Here is a 17,055-nt window from a genome sequence, read left to right as displayed (position 1 = left end):
TAAAAAGTTTGCCTTACAAAAGTTGAAAGTTGGGTGTAAATAGATAATTTATGGGTTTAAATAAAATTTATCGTACCATATCTGTGATAATCTTTCTATTTCAGCAACCAAAGTTTGAAATCCTTCTATTATAGCTAATTTCCGTAAAATTTTCACCATTTGGTTCAACAGCATCAAGACTCCAGTTTACTAGAGGAAGTCCTAAGTTCAATTGACAAAAACGAAGCAACGCTCACATTGGAAATTTTGAATTTTGACAGAATATCTACGATTACGAGACAAAAGCTCAGGGCCATAGAGGTAGATGAAGACTGAAAATAGACTCTAAAAAAAGACTTGGAGTACTTGGATCTAACGAAAAACTTGGCACAAAACGGAGCCTAGTGGCGTTCTAAGATTCATCCAGCTGACCTCACTTAGTGAGATAAGACTCTGTTGTTGTACCTGTGTATAATACAAGTGCAAGAATATCTTGTTAATCTGTTCAGGCAGGAAGATGCATCATATGTATTAGTCTTTGAAGGCCAGAACAAATGGTTATGGGAAAACAAATTTTTATGCTATCTTCTCATCATCCCCTTGATTTGTCAAGTGTTCCTACTTTATTGTATACTCCTGTTCTGGTGTGAAATTATAATTCAGCAGGTCACTCTGAATGGTAAGTATCAGGTTACAGGCTGTGCGCCCGCCCATGGACGGTTGTCGTCTTCAAAATTCCGGTACTTCTGATTGCGGTTATCTTGATAATAGGCTACTCCAGTCCAGATCCCACGGATGAGTAAGATGCTTACGAACACTAGACTTCCAAGGGTGCAAACTACCTGGATTTAACACGCACACAATGAAAGTTCAAGATTTTATTAGGAAATCATTCAGGTAGCGCATAAAAATCATCACCAAAAACAAATATACTAATCTCCAATGCAAACACTAATATAAGTTTTTGATTGCTGTTTTTTTATGTAATTTTGAGTGCGACCTCACACGTGAGAGCCCTCAATAAGAACATCATCTATAACAACGCGGTGGTTTGAAAAGCTTATATGTAAACAACTATTGAAGTCCTAAATTTTCTCTCTATCTTGCCAGTTTAATAATTGTAAAATTTTCAATCCGTCGAAGGCCTTTCTAAACACTGAAAATTCAGTGCTTCACCAAAAGATGAAGCTTTTGAAACAAGCATTGTTGTAGAGCTTATTCTCAGAAAATGCAGAGTAAGAAACTGCAGTCTGCAGCTCGGGCTACTTTGATTAAGTGGGAATGTTGGTATGCCCATGAATTGCGGGCCGCTCTCCCTATGACACCTTGCCTACTGAGTTTTCCTTTCAGATGAATCAGTATTGACAAAGAGAGCCAATCTTCGCATCTGAAACTGAGCTTTCAACTAAGGTCCTAAATCACCTAAGCTGTTCAATTATTATCATGTATGTTGCAAAGCTACCATCCAATGAACAGAAATAGCGGAGATAACGACTTAACTTATTTATATCCTTTTTTCTTCTGTCCGTTACTAGTATGAATTTGATTTGATTTACACGAGATTTATTCATAGTTGGAAAGAATCATGACCTGTTCATGTCCAGCAACTCAACATACTTGTGGTCATTCATGCTATAAACAACGCCCCTTTTCTGAAACTGGCGTTGATGAAAAACCTCATGGGCAACATATACGCCTGTGTTTTCGAGTTTTGATACTTCATTCCCTTAAACTAACACCACAAGTTTCATAAACTGTTGATCAAAGCAAAAAAACATGCGTAATGCCACCAACCCTTTATGTAGAATGATCAATAAAACTAACACCACTTCATACCCCGGACTTGCGAACCTAAACATCCCGGGAAACCGCTAAAACAACCAGTAACAAGACTCTAGAACATGCAATTTATCTTCAATAACTCATATGGAAAATAAAACCAATAGGAGCATAATGATAACCAAATAGATGGAAGTTTGTATACACAAAAATAAAAATACACAAAAATATAATTACCTCAAGAAATGCCTTCAAGACCCACAAGAATGCTAGCATTAGCACTCCATTAACAGAAAATCCCACCTAAATATATAATTCAAGCCAAATTTTTTTTAACAAAATCAGGTGCAAAGATCCCATCTTTTCAGACAATAAAATCTGGGTAACAAAAATAAGTTAATGGAAGCCAAAATTATGATCGAATGATTACCAACTTGGTGGGAATTGAGACGGGGAGAACCGATCGGAGGGCCCTCCTGGCTCGCCTGGACACCTTTTTGAACACATTCTGAACAAATCTCACCAACAAATCCAAACTCCGGTCTTCTTCTTCATCGTCCTCGTCATCTTCGTCGTCGTCATCGTCGTCTTCGAAATCGTAGCGCCTATCGACGTCGGAGTTGATCGAACGGCCCCAATTGCGGGGGTCGTCGGCGAGACCATCGGCACTGCCGCCCTGTGAAATGAAGTCCGAAGGGTTAGTTGATTAGAGTTGCAGAGAGAGAGAGAGAGGAGTGGAAGAGATGGAGGACCTGAGGGTAATTTGGGGATCGTCTGGAGGCTTGGGGGCATTGAAATTGAAGTGTCAGTGTTTTGGGTTTGAGGTATGGATTGAGATTGTGAGGGAGATGGAGTTGTTGTTGGTGGTGGTGGTGTGCTTGGGGGAAATAAGAGAGTGAGGGGGAAGAGAGAGTCGCCGATAACGGCATGGCGGAGAAAGGAGGAGGAGGAGGAGCTGAAGGTCAAAAGGTAGTTGAGAGTTGCAGTGGCTGGTTAGTTAGAGATTGATTGCACTGAAGGGGGAACACTCTAAACCCTATTTACACTTGCAGGCCCTTTGTCACAGTGGTAGAGTGAAATGTTGCCCACTCCACCGTGTATTTGAATTCGGTCGATTTTCTAATTTAATATTTAACTAACAAATCTATCATTTGATAAAATAAAAAAAATGCTATTTACCCTTCAAACAATAAAACTTATAGAGGCCACATTACCCTCCACTTGTAGGTAGGTGTGATTCAGTATGAAACCCAAACCGAAAATAGGATCTCAAATCTCAAACTAAAAATTTTCGGAATGAGAATTTGAAGACTAATCCAAACCAAAATTTCGGTATTCCCAATTTTCGAAAATCTCAAAATGGTTTTCGGTATTTTGGGATGGATAGAGACTAGATTTTGGGTTTTTAGGCTTTTTGAGTTGAAATTTCAGATTTGTGGGCTATGGGCTAAAATTTGAGATTTTGGTCTAAAATTTTGTTGCCCAATTTCATATCAATTGAATTTTAGGTTTTTTACTTCATGCCAATTTGAAATTTCATACCAATTGAATTACTAATTCATTCATACCAAGTCCAATTGACGTTCCAATATTCCAAACTACTTAATTTCATACTTTTATTTCTAATTTAGTCTACTATCAAATCATTTAAATTCAACATTCAACATACATGTTTCTCGAACCATTGAATATGAAATCCTGATTTTTGTACGAAAAGGATCGAGATGGATCCTGAAAACTTCGATATTATTAGTTTGGAATTTTTCGATTTGGGGTTGGGAATTTTTTGGTTTGGTCTGGGATTTTCGGGAAAATTTTTGGATGACGATTTTGATATTAAATTATTATGGTTGGTTGATTGTGTAGTTTGTCTGAATCATAACAGTTTATTCCTCAGAGTGTTTATATATCCACCCACCTAGGGTTGTGTAAACGGATCCTGAACCCACGGATCGGGACGGGTCTGAGCGATTCAGGGGTACAGGGCGGGTCCAAAATTTATGTACACATAATGGGGCGGGGCAGGGGGCGAAGGAAATGGCGGGGTGGGTGGGGTGGGGCGGACCTAAAAATTGTGGCGCCGAGGGGGGGGCCCAATCCGGACCATAGCTAGCGTTAAATTAGATTGAATTTAACTCCACCGTTGGATTTCAGACTTACTCTTCTCCGTCATCTCTCTCACATTCATTCAAGCCTTTACACATCACCACCAATTCATCGACTCAAGTCCTCGACTCGACTCCGCCTTCGTCTCCTTCTTTCTGGCGACTTGCGAGTTGCGACCACCATCACCACCATCGTCTCCTTCCTCTTTTGCTTTGGCTTTGCTGGATTTTGGGTCTTCTTGTAGGCAAAGATCGAGCTGGCTCAAATCTAATCCCCAAAGTCAGCATGGTTTTGTACCAGGTGATGCTGGATTGTATCGATGCCAAGAACTTGAGGTTGGTGAGCCCCCTGCTGGAATTTTGCTTCCAATTTTCAAAAAACACAAATTGGTTTGGATTTGGGTTTCTTGATGGTTTTATATGGGAATTTAATTTGGGTTTTTCTGGGTTTTTGAGGGGTCTGGGAAACTTTTGTGATATGGGTTTTGATTTGGGGTGATTTTTTAGGTGGGTTTTGCCATTGTTTGCATGTGTGCTTCAAAGTTAGAAAATTTTGTTCTTAATTCTGAAATTTGGATTTATGGGTTTTGTTACTTAATCAGAAGTAGGAAGTTCCATTTTCGGGTTCTAATTTGCGGCCTAGGATTGATCTGATTATGCACATTTCCAGTGGTAGTGGAGGTGTTCGCTCCCTAAATCCGCCATGGCGCCTTGCGGGCAAGCCGGGGATTTACTTCACATACGAGATTGGTGGGTGCGGACGTGCCACTATTAGATGCCGCTAGTAGACGGGATTTGAATGATTGAGGTTGCGCCTTTTGACCTCAGATCAAGAGATTGTGCCATTTGAGTGGGAGTTGCTCAAATTAAGGTTCTTTGTTTGCCTTAAAAATAAGGACTTTACTTATATGGAGAGATAGAACAATATGTAAATGACAAGGTTGCTTGGAAATATAAATGACAGGGGAAAGTGACTAATATTGCAGATTGCTTGTAATTTATATGACTGGAAATGAGTACATAAAAGCTACAAATGAGATCGATACCGCAAGTGAGCAGCAGAGCTAATAAACTAGATAAAAGAATGCTTTTGGCAAATCTGGTTTGAGCAGAGTTTGTGCTTGCATTTGTTTGTTTGTTTGTTTGAGTGTCCATAATCCTTGTGCATCTGCTCCTTTTTATAGAGGTCTGGAGGAAACCCTCCTACTGAGGTTTTGTACTTGCCCGAAAGAAGCTTGGGCAGCTTGCATTTCCTTACTTGGGTAGCTTGCATTGCTTTTGCCAACTTGCATGTAGAAACAATATTAAAAGGGGAAATTGCATCTCCACCACATGTTTTTAGCACATGTTTTCCCACTTGTAATAAACTAACATTTAAAAGAAGCAAGTTGGCTTCTTTCATTACACATTCTTGCCCGAAAGCTCTCCCATCCACTTGCAATACATGCATGTATCTTGATTAAACAAATGTTTGACAAATCTCCACCACCCAAGCAAATGGGAAAAACAATATTATAGTGTCAAACCCATCCACTTGCAATCAAATATCTTTCCAAGTTAGCTTTCCTGCATATTAATCCTTCAAATACCATATTTTACCCAAATTGCCCAAATAAGTAAAAATGGGTATATTTTGAGTGCAAACAGTGCCCCCCAAGTTTTACAAATTTGAGCAAAATTTGTGAAACTTACAACTCCAATGCTGCCAGGAATGATGTCAAAGGAAGAGGCACGTCTACCCCTTCGGTTCTTTTGTCGTTGATAAACTTGGCAAAATGAGCAAGGCAATTTGGTAGTGCAACTAGCATTGGAAAGAATGTTGTCTGGCTTGTGCTCCTTCTTGATACCAAAAAACATGGGAGCATCCTCACTGGTTACCGAGATAGTAAACTAGAAAAATGCCCGAAGTCGGGCAAACTGGAAAAGAGAGTTAAGAGAGAAATAAACTTGAGCAACTATTTTTTTTTGTCTTTTTCTTTTGGCCTCTTTTCATAGAACATAATATAATATAATATAAATACAAATATATATATATATATATATATATATATATAATATTAGCCCTTTCGGGCAAAGCAATTACATATATATAAAATAAAATATAACACTATATATATATAGCCCATTCGGGCAGAATACATAGGATAATATATAATAAAATATATATAAGTTAACTTTTAGGCAGACAAAAACTGAGGGAAAGACAGGAAGAAAGAGAAAAGAGAAGAAAAGAAAGAGAAGGAAAGAAGGAGAGAGAAAGAAATAATAAAAAAGTGAAAAGAAAGAAAGAGAGAAAGAGAGAGAGAGAGAGAGAGCCCTTTCGGGCAAAATGGAAGAAGAAAGAGAGAGACAAGGAGACAAGACTGACAAGGAGAAAGAGAAAGAGAGAAAAAGAAAGAGAGAGAAATAATAAAAAAAAAGAAAAGGAAGAGCCCTTTCGGGCAGCCTAAAACAGCAAAAAGCCCATTCGGGCAAATTAAAAAGCAAACCAGATATATATATATATATATATATAGCCCACACGGGCAAAGATCTTTATAAATAATATATAAATATATATATATAAAGCCTTTTCGGGCAGAGTGGAGTTTTTTAGGAAATGAAGGGAAGGAGAGAAATAAATTGGAAAAAGAAAAAGGGAGAAAAAACGAGCCTTATTCGGGCATATTGGATGAAACTTCTTCATTGCCCATATGTTATTTTTCTCTTAACACTCAAATCTTTTTCTCTTTTTAAAATTGAGTGTAGAGAGATCAAACCCATCATTTAAATTGGCCATGCTATGTAGCTTGGGAACCATAGGAGGTGGCCATTCATGTTTGATCCCAAGCTTTGTCCTCCTTAAGATCTTGATGCGGACAACATGCTCGTGTTGGCGGGGAAGAGTGTAGGAGCTATTTTCTTCTTCTTTGGGCTCCACATGAGGTGTGGGCTCGTGCCCCCCGAGCGTTGGTGTTTGGCCTACAATAGCCACAAGCTCCATCTTAGCCGTTATCGGTTTTGATATGTCTGCTTGGTCTTCTACAACCATATCTATTTTCATAGATTTTTCATTGGGTGGGGCCATTGTTTGGCCTTCATCAACATGTATGATCTATTCTTCCTTGGTTGTAGTAGGGTGAGTGTGCTTTGTAGAGGGGATTTGACACATTTGATCTATCAACTTTCTCAAAGTTTCTCCAAAAGTTGTATAGCTTTCCTCCACATTTTAAAAACACTTAGTCACCTCTTCACCATATTCGATGCTTGCCACATGGAGTTTGAACATCTTCTCTAATTTGCCCACATCCTCTTTGTAGAGCTTTTCATCCGGATGATCATGAGTTGGCATCTCATATATTGGCTCTATGTACTCATTGGAAGCATTTTGATATTCAAAGCCATTTGTTGGCCTATCATAGTATTCATGAATATGATTGTCTTCAAAAGAATAACAACCTTCATCATAGCCATAAGTTGGCCAATCTGCAAGATTATTATTTATTTGATGGCCATTAGTTGGCCGACAATCATGTTTCATGGGACTTGAGTACTCTTCAGCCATGTACCCATAAGTTGGCAACTCATAGGTTGGCTCTATGTGATAGCCATAGCTTGGGCGCTCTTCAACACCGTCATCCTCCTCATACTCCGAAAAAGCAGAAAAATCATGAACATAAGGATTGTTCATGATCTAACTTCATATAAGTATCCCACCGGGCGTGCCAAAATATGTTCGCTCCCTAAATCCGCCATGGCACCTTGCGGGCAAGCCGGGGATTTACTTCACATACGAGATTGGTGGGTGCGGGCGTGCCACTATTAGATGCCGCTAGTAGACGGGATTTGAATGATTGAGGTTGCGCCTTTTGACTTCAGATCAAGAGATTGTGCCATTTGAGTGGGAGTTGCTCAAATTAAGGTTCTTTGTTTGCCTTAAAAATAAGGACTTTACTTATATGGAGAGATAGAACAATATGTAAATGACAAGGTTGCTTGGAAATATAAATGACAGGGGAAAGTGACTAATATTGCAGATTGCTTGTAATTTATATGACTGGAAATGAGTACATAAAAGCTACAAATGAGATCGATACCGCAAGTGAGCAGCAGAGCTAATAAACTAGATAAAAGAATGCTTTTGGCAAATCTGGTTTGAGCAGAGTTTGTGCTTGCATTTGTTTGTTTGTTTGAGTGTCCATAATCCTTATGCATCTGCTCCTTTTTATAGAGGTCTGGAGGAAACCCTCTTGCTGAGGTTTTGTACTTGCCCGAAAGAAGCTTGGGCAACTTGCATTTCCTTACTTGGGTAGCTTGCATTGCTTTTGCCAACTTGCATGTAGAAACAATATTAAAAGGGGAAATTGCATCTCCACCACATGTTTTTAGCACATGTTTTCCCACTTGTAATAAACTAACATTTAAAAGAAGCAAGTTGGCTTCTTTCATTACATATTCTTGCCCGAAAGCTCTCCCATCCACTTGCAATACATGCATGTATCTTGATTAAATAAAGGCTTGACAAACCTCCACCACCCAAGCAAATGGGAAAAACAATATTATAGTGTCAAACCCATCCACTTGCAACCACATATCTTTCCAAGTTAGCTTTCCTGCATATTAATCCTTCAAATACCATATTTTACCCAAATTGCCCAAATAAGTAAAAATGGGTATATTTTGAGTGCAAACAGGCGGCATGGGGTTTGGACTCACCCCTCCGTCTAAATTTAGAAGTGGACACTTGCCCTCCAATGTCATACAGGTTCGAACAATTCCAGCTGTTAAGGATGGGAGTGCGTCTGTTTCTGATAATGACGGAACCATTGATTCAGAAGATGGAGTTTATGGAGGCAGGTACTCGCTGGATTTGTCACTGCAAGATGATAGGGTTCGAAGTGGTGCTGCTCATAAGTATGGGAAGCCGTCGCAAGGGCAGACCAATTATGGTAGTGATTCTACTTACTCAGACGTCAGTTCCTGGGCAGACCAATTATGGTAGTGATTCTACTTACTCAGACGTCAGTTCCTTGATAGACACTGTTGTGGGGAGACAGAAACCAGTGCAGTCTAGTTTCCAAACTCAAAATCCTTCTACCCAGCTCGGCCTGTTCCGTTACATTTTAAAATGAGTATGGTCTGGTTCCTCTAAATTTGGGCCCGACTTGGCCCGTGCCCAGCCCTACACCCACCATTCTTATTTTCCCACAAACTTTTAATGAAATTTTTATGATAAATTTATTCATATATAAAATGCTAGGAAGACCTAAACAAAAAAATAAAAAATAAATAAAACAAAGGATTTAAAAAATTTTATGCACTTTTGCTCACCCACACTAACTATAGGGTTTGCTCACCACCCCTTCCAATGATTGCCACATGTAATCCACACTAACCCTAGTTAAGCTTATTTTTTTTAATTTTTTCTACTAATTAATAGGAGAGAAAATTCTATTTTTACTCATTTGTTCAAAGAGAATAGGAAAATGACTTGTCTTTATTTTGCTTTTTCTTAAAATATTCAAGCAAACATTATGAGTCGTCTTTTTTGAGAACCTCGATGCGCTTTCTCATTGTCAAATTGTTACAATCATACAGAATAAAATTTAGTTTTTGAGATCCTCCTGAAAAGCATGAGAAGATTTGAAATGGTTGTAGTCTTGCAGAATGCATTTGATCTATCAATTTTTGCTTGAGAAGGCTTTATTAATCATGTGACCTCAATAAATGGAATTTGATGTGAGGACAAGAACATGAATATGTTCAACGACAAAGTTTGTCACAACAAACCTCCTTTCTAAATTAAGTTTGATTTGAAGCATTGTCTTGCAGCCACAACTTGTTTCTTCTCTTGTTTTTTTTTTTTTTGGAGTTCTCTCTCTTTTTTTTTAATCTTTTTTTAATTTTTAATTTTTATAAAAACCTTCACAAGAACAACAAAATTGTTTTTTCTTTAGTACACTGACCTGTCTTTATTCTCTATTTTCTCACCCTAAATCCAACACTTATATTGTGACAACCCGTCCCTAACTTTACGATTTTATTAATTTTAAATGAGTGAATTGAAGAAAATGCCGTTATTTCATTGACCATTATTTCATGACACGTACGAGCTATTATTTTACCGTATTTTTGAAGTACTCAATGTTACGAACACGTGGGCGCAGATAAAATTGAACTGGGAGCTACGACAGAGATTTTACGAACTTACGAAGTACTAGGGCATTTTGGTAAATTCATTATTCTAGATAAACTACTCCCTTTGCTATTATAATGTTTTGTATTGGTTTTGAGACATGTGGGGCCCACACCCCATTCCTTCACCTCTCCTGAGTCCCCCTCCTCCTCGGGTCATTCTCCCATTTGTCAATCACTCACATAATCTCTATCTCTCTTTCATCTCTCATGCACCCTCATCTCTCTCGTCCTCCTTCTCGTGAACCACCGAGACACCACCCCCACACAAACATCTTGCCGCTCCGACAAGCATCATCACCATTGCTAACTGGTTTGCTCCGACGAGATATGCGAGTTCTCAGCCCAAAAACTAAGACTTACACTATTAGTGGCCACTGCCACTGTTTATCTTCCTTCTCCAATGAGTTTTTGGATTTTTGACGATGGTAAGTTCCAAAAACCACCTTAAATTGTTGTGGATCGCGATGTGGTGTGTAATTCTAGTAATTTTATGGACTTTTGGTAATGTTTTGGCATAGAAACACCTCGAGTGTACTTTTCCAGATTTTTCGGCCACCTACGACCATGGTTGAGGAAACCAAAGGTACAATTCGGTTCCTTGTTCTTTGAGCTTCGATTTGATATATTGGAAGGCTATGTTTAGTGAAGAAATTAGGTGGGTGGAGCTGGACTTTACCCGAAGGTTGCAGCGGCAACCGGCCGGAGAAGAAGGAGAAAAAAAACAAGGGTCTTAAGCCCAAAATCCGGCCCAAACCCTTGGGCTGTTGGCCCATGACCTAAGCCATATTTGTGGGCCAAATCCGGCACAGACCTATTTCTGAGTTGGGTTTGGAATATTCTCAAGAATATATTATTGGAATATTCCTTATGTTGGCTTTTTCAGAAACCCTGCTAGGCTAATTTCGACGCTTTGAGTTTGTTTTTGGCATGCATTTAGTGAAATTTCAAAGTTTTAAAGTAGTTCACCATCGGGACGACTCGGTTGACTTTTTAGGGTTGACCGTTGACTTTTGGTAAAATTTGTCGAGGACCCTCCTTACCGTATTTCGACGCCTTGATTCAAAATCCGCACTCCGTTCCCCAAATTTAATTTTCTTAGTGGAGTTTTACTAATAGGTCATAATATTATGCTTAGGTGCGATTATTATCGGTGACTCTAGCTTTCTTAGTTCGAACGATTTCGACCCGATGACATGATCTGTGAGTGGGTATTTTCTTTATAGGGATACTTTGGATGCGGTCCCTAATCCTTAACATTCTTTGATTAAAACCTTAATGGTATTCAAAGTTTGATCAAAGTCCCTTGACTTTGTACACCTCATTATATTACTATTAATATTTATATTTTTATAGTTTTGACATTAATTGTTTGATATTTTATGAGATTTATAATCTTATAAATTTAAAATCTCTCATTATAATACTATTAAAAACAGTTACAATAAAAGAATTTAAACATTTTGATTGAATAAATGGATAAAAACTATGTAAAAATAAGAAATAATAAATGGCAAAAGAATGTATCCATAGTGTTAAAAAAATTAGTACATTTCACATATGTACATTAATAAAGAAGAATGGGTACATTATAAATAAATTAGGGTACATATAAAAGATTAAAAAATTATGAGTACAAATGAATTTTTAAAAAATATAGGCCCTAAAAGAAATTAATACATGGGTACAAAATAAAACTAAAAAGAAAATACTACAAATTTTAAAAAAATGTTGCAAATTAAAAGTGGGTACAAACTAAAAATATAAATATATGATACAAAGTTTAGGTATAAAACATAAATATACCATATGTAATTTTTCTATCATTGATTAAATATACAATGTCACGTGACGGCATATGTCACATCGTGGCCCGGGGTCCACCACATCCCGGGCCCGCTCCACCACCGTAGCACTATATTGTCCGTTCTGGGCCCCGACTACGCCCTCACGGTTTTGTTTCTGGGAACTCACACGAGAACTTCCCAGTGGGTCACCCATCATGGGATTACTCTCGCACAAACTCACTTAACTTCGGAGTTCCGATGGAACCCGAAAACAGTGAGCTCCTAAAAGGCCTCATGCTAGGTAGGGGTGAGAATATACATTTAAGGATCACTCCCCTGGGCGATGTGGGATGTCACAGTATACACATGGGTACAAACATAAATAAAACTTTAAAAAATATGGGCACAAAAAGAAACTAATATATGGGTACAAATTAAAAATGAAAAGAAAATTGGTACAAATTAAAAAATATTTGCAAATTAAAAATAGGTACAAACTAAAAATAAAAATATATGATAAAAAATTTAGCCATAAATATAAACATACTAATTGTGACATTTTTAACACTAAAGGAATATATTTAAAAATAAAAATATTTTATTATTCAAATAATTAATAATGTTATTAATACCCAAGGACCTTCATCAAAAATTAAAAATGAATAGGATTTTAATTAATGGAGTAACAAAAAGAAGGATGTGAACCTAATTTCTCCTTCTTTATATATATATATTGGTTAGTTTCAATATATACAATTATTAATAAATTCTCTACGTGATTGCCATGATTAAATTAACATTTATAAGAAATGACTTATTGTTGGAAAGTACGAAATAATCCTACGGGATGCTAAGGTAAGCTTACTATAAGGGGATGCCTTAATTATATTTATGTTCATGAATAATGTGATGTTGACTAGAGTTATCGAGTCACTGTGGCATGACTACATTTATGCTATCTGCTCATCGTTTGCTGCACTGGTGTTAGTACTCGCTCAGGCCAGGGCCATACTTTCACATGTATGTGCACATCGCACTGTACGCTCACTTTGGATCTATTGTAGGTGCCAGTCTTGTCGTACAGGTTGCAATAGGCAACTCCGACTCATATGTGCTACGCATAGCGTCAGTCTTCATGTGATTGTAGTACTAGAGTGTATATCATTGTTACCTCCAGTCATGTTCAAGTCAGAATACCTTTGCATGAACTCGTGTGTCAGCAATGTGTCGATGAGCACTCGTTATGATATATTTTCTATTGGGAGATTATACGATTTACGGACGTCATGCACTTATTTATGAAATGTTGTGCCGTATTGAATTCTTGAGATTTTGCAGGCTACGGTAGGTATTTTATTACTATACGTAGTATGTATATTTTGGAAACTATACTTGTTTTACGGCGAGGGGTTATAAAATTTTCATAAAGGTTTTTATAAAACTTTATTTTCAGGCCCTACTCACCCTTGTTTTTCGCCCCTCCAGGTTTTAGCAGTTGTACTTTCGTATCAACGACGATTCTTGGCAAATCTTGGTATAAGTGGTTACCTTCGTTGGTACGATTCTTATCCTACCTTACTGTACTTTACTTATGCTCTGACATCACGCGTGAAATGGGTTCATTCCCGCTCACAAGTGCACTCTTGCATTTAGGCACTTTTAGGTTTAAATTTATCCATATTTTCCACATCACTACACTTTATGGCTTCGTCACCCTCTGGGTGTTGGCCAACACAGCTCGATTCGGAGTCCAAGTGGACATTCCGGGTTGGGGTGTGTCATCTATCATATGCATTGTAGTAATATATGCATCATCCTCATTATCAAAAGTCATCTTCAGCGAAAATATCACCAACATTGCTTGTAAATTCTTCTTTTTCTTCATTTTGACCCAAGACTTAGGTTTCGGAATCTGAATCCTAGTGTATACAATCAACTGGTTCTTTGGCATCATTGGAAGATGGAGTATGAAACTCATCATCTTGGTGTTCCATTAGTATAAGCATCAAATTAGTTAATATTGAATTAAATTGAATAATAATCCTAAAAAGCATATATATTGACACCCTATAATAATCCTAAAAAGCAAATAAAAGGGAGCTGCATACCTTTTTGTGGTCGAGGAAAAATAGCAAGTCTATTAATCTGTTGGCGTAAGTTTCGATAAGAAGAATGAAAAACTCAAAAGATGCGTGCACAGTTGTAGATAATATCTTTTATTCAAAAAAAAAAAAAAAAAAGAAGATGCATGCACAATTGTCTGTTTGTATTAAAAAAATAATAGTTTTAAGTTTGGTAAAATATAAGAAGAAGAAAGAATAAATATGGAAGTAAATGAGTAAAAGTAGGATTATCTCTCCTATTAATTAGGGTAGAAAAAATTAGAAAAAATAGGCTTACACGTGGTAAGCATTGGATGGGTTGGTGAGAAAAACCTATAGTTAGTGTGGGTGAGCAATAATATACCCAATATTGAAGGCATGGAGCATTTTTGCTCACCACCATAAACTTTGATGTATGCTCACCATACACTTGATCATTTGCCACGTTTCCTTTCATTTGACCTTGGTTAATTTTTTTTTTCAAAATTAAAAATATAATATTTAATGTGAAAGTTAACTGGAGTTAAGTGAAGAGACACATAATAAATGATTAAGTGTATAGTGACAAACATACACTATAATTATGATGATGAGCAAAAATACTCTCTTGAAGGCAGCATCCAATAGGTCAATAGGGGATTGAGTGGTGGTGGTTGCTGGGTGAAGTCGTGGAGGTGAAAGGGTGGAGAGGTGGTTATGTTTTTAAAATAGGGATATTTTAGGAATAAGAATGGGTGGGAAGAGAGGATAATAGACAAAGATAGTAGACATTTGTAAATATATCGTTGCCTTAAAAAAACCTTTAAACATTCTTACCGTCACGGCAGGCAACCGTACTCTTAACAGTGACTCCCTTCTCTTCTATTACAAGCCATTTTTGTAAGGTCAAGTTCCACGAACGAGCTCGTATTAATTTGTTATATAATTCTCTTATTTGGTTGTAACAAATAGACAAGATCACACCACATGCACATATCCCTTTTTTCCACTTAAATATTTGAAATACATGTCTCTAATGTAAGATAAATTTCGGTAAGATAGCCTATTAGGTCGTTTCCAACCGAATGAACTATGTGTAGCTCCCGTTCAGATTCAGACCATATTTATACGCCATCTCCAACTGAAGTTAACTCTCTTAGTAATTTATTATTTTAAATTTGTTCTTTAATTTTATTAGTTAATTAAATTAAACTATCATATTAAAATAAAATTTTTGAACATATTTTGAGTGTCACTTGAAGATGTGAAAAAATTATGGACCTAGCTTCTCTGCCCTCTCACTTCGCATACACTCCTATCCCCTCCTATTTGTGCGGTCACAGTTAAGTCACGTCAACATTTTATATTACTATTGCTTTTTGTCTTATTATCTCTATAAAAAAATCAATTTAAAATGTTGATGTGACTTAACCGTGACAGCACAAAATAGGAAGGAATAAGAGTGTATGGAAAGTGGGAGGGCAGAGAAGCCGGGTCCAAAAATTATACAATAGTACTGTATCACCACGTCATCTGTGATACTTCCCTCAAAATCTGACATCTGCACAATTTATTAACAGTTGGACTAAACATATATTTTACTCTTACAAAATAAAAAATAAAAAAAAGGAAAAAAGCAAATAATTTTGCAGCGATGGCTGGCGCCCGTCGGCCTTCCCTTTCTTTCTCCGACCTATTTTTTTTCTCTCTACAACTCTCAACTACTATTAAATTCGTAAAAAGTAAGGTTAAATCTCAATCGATGAGAACTGTTGTGTTTGGCTCATATACTTATGAGTTGGCAACAATTTTGATAGTGTAACTTTCTGAGTGCTATAGGGAAATGGCAGTAGCCACTTTGTGTTTGGCTTTCGGTTGTGGCATGGAAGTCTTGTTTAAAGAGAAGACATGGTGACTGCCACAAGCAAAGTTGGAAGCAAGCAAGACTTGACTTTGTGGTTGCTTGCACACAATTGTGCATGTTTTATTTTATATGCATTAAATGACAAATGGAGAAAAGTTGTACTTTATAGACTAGGTATAGACTTTGGTGCATGCTAGGTAGGCTAGGTGATAATTATGTCATGTGAACTTAAGACTTTTTGGTCTTATTTGTTGGCATAGTTGCTAGTGTATGCCTATAACTAGTTGCAATATTTGTGCATTTAGTAATGCATTGAGAGAGCATCCGGAGGAAAACACAAAGGAGAGAAAATAGAGTGAGAGCGAGAAGCTCTTGGGGTAGAGTGAGGCTCTTGGTAAAATTTTGTGAGTGTACAAGGGATTGGGGTTTGGGTTATGTCAATTTAACTAAAGTGTATCTTGTACTAGTTATTCTCATAGTGAAGAGCAATATCTCTCCGAGGACGTAGGCAGGTATTTGCCAAACCTCGTAAATTTCTCAATGTCTTTATTTCTTGTAATTTAAACTGTTCAACTGTGGGTCTGTAGTTTGGTGAGACAATTTGAATCTCACTTTCGCACTGACGAACGGCCAAGGCACAACAAGAACTGTATTGATGATTTTGTGGATTTCGCAATCTGCGTAAACAAATTGATAGCCGTAAATAGAAGAGTTCCAGAGGGGGAAGAAGGAAGGCTAGGTTTTGGAGAAGAAGGAAATCTGGGTAACATGGGTTTTGGAGAAGAAGGAAGGCGGGGTAACATGGGGTTTGGGGATCATTCTTTTTCTTTAATTAATTCTCTAAATTAATTAAACAAAGACATCTATGTTTGGGGTTTGGGGTTTGGGGAAGAAGGAAGTTTGGGTATGGGGAAGAAGGAAGGTTGGGTTTTGGGGAAGAAGAATGGCATCGGAGAGGGAGGGGCGGGCTGGCTAGCTAAGTATGGCTGGATTTTAACCCGGTAGGTCCTATGTATTTTGATCTAGATCTCTATTAGAGATGGATTTTATGTAAAGAAAAAAGTTATCTTTTAGCCTATAACCCTATATGACCGGCCTGATTTGGAGATGACTTTAGTGCAACCCTTACATAAGTTGAGACCTAAGGTTGAGTTGGACCAACACAGATATTCGATGCTTTTGCTACAAACCAAGACAATTATTCGATTCGATTTTGTTGGACTTCATCACTAGTTTTTTATTTATTTTTTATTTTTTATTTTTTTATTTTTATTTTTATAGAATAA

At 37.3% G+C, this 17,055-nt stretch overlaps 2 protein-coding genes across 5 annotated transcripts; one reads left to right on the top strand and one right to left on the bottom strand.

Annotated features, from left to right (window-relative positions):
* Nucleotides 1-318: 318 nt before the first annotated feature.
* LOC126586968 (protein SHORT HYPOCOTYL IN WHITE LIGHT 1-like) lies at nt 319-2,835 on the bottom strand. 4 transcript variants are annotated; one of them, XM_050251929.1, is made up of 5 exons: nt 2,511-2,835; nt 2,189-2,434; nt 1,996-2,061; nt 1,570-1,711; nt 580-821 (listed from the first exon to the last, which is right to left on the bottom strand). In XM_050251929.1, exons 1-4 carry the CDS (start codon nt 2,685-2,687, stop codon nt 1,607-1,609), a joined length of 594 nt encoding a protein of 197 aa, XP_050107886.1. In that variant the 5' UTR covers nt 2,688-2,835; the 3' UTR covers nt 580-821; nt 1,570-1,606. The 4 variants fall into 4 exon arrangements, with proteins under 4 accessions (XP_050107885.1, XP_050107887.1, XP_050107886.1 ...); XM_050251928.1 differs by lacking the exon at nt 1,570-1,711 and having other exon boundaries at nt 319-821; nt 2,511-2,834; XM_050251932.1 differs by lacking the exon at nt 580-821 and having other exon boundaries at nt 1,576-1,733.
* Nucleotides 2,836-3,865: 1,030 nt separating this feature from the next.
* LOC126586970 (uncharacterized) lies at nt 3,866-9,096 on the top strand. Its single transcript, XM_050251934.1, has 4 exons — nt 3,866-4,199; nt 4,534-4,544; nt 8,537-8,818; nt 8,862-9,096. The coding sequence occupies exons 1-4, from the start codon at nt 4,150-4,152 to the stop codon at nt 8,972-8,974; spliced, it is 456 nt and encodes a 151-aa protein (XP_050107891.1). The 5' UTR covers nt 3,866-4,149; the 3' UTR covers nt 8,975-9,096.
* The last annotated feature ends 7,959 nt before the right edge of the window (nt 9,097-17,055 follow it).

Source organism: Malus sylvestris, chromosome 10 (assembly GCF_916048215.2).
Source record: "Malus sylvestris chromosome 10, drMalSylv7.2, whole genome shotgun sequence".
NCBI classification, from domain to species: Eukaryota; Viridiplantae; Streptophyta; class Magnoliopsida; order Rosales; family Rosaceae; genus Malus; species Malus sylvestris.
The sequence above is the reverse complement of the archived record's forward strand: the minus strand, read 5'-3'. Positions and strand labels throughout refer to the sequence as shown.

Bases quoted from the DNA above. Each gene is read 5' to 3' on its own strand.
- LOC126586970 (XM_050251934.1), top strand. From the start codon at position 4,150: ATGGTTTTGTACCAGGTGATGCTGGATTGTATCGATGCCAAGAACTTG. The intron at 8,819-8,861 runs GTTCCTGGGCAG...CTACTTACTCAG, and splicing joins TTCTACTTACTCAGACGTCA to ACGTCAGTTCCTTGATAGAC.
- LOC126586968 (XM_050251928.1), bottom strand. From the start codon at position 2,687: ATGCCGTTATCGGCGACTCTCTCTTCCCCCTCACTCTCTTATTTCCCC. The intron at 2,435-2,510 runs GTCCTCCATCTC...TTCATTTCACAG, and splicing joins GATCCCCAAATTACCCTCAG to GGCGGCAGTGCCGATGGTCT. The intron at 822-1,995 runs GTAATTATATTT...TGTTAAATCCAG, and splicing joins TCTTGAAGGCATTTCTTGAG to GTAGTTTGCACCCTTGGAAG.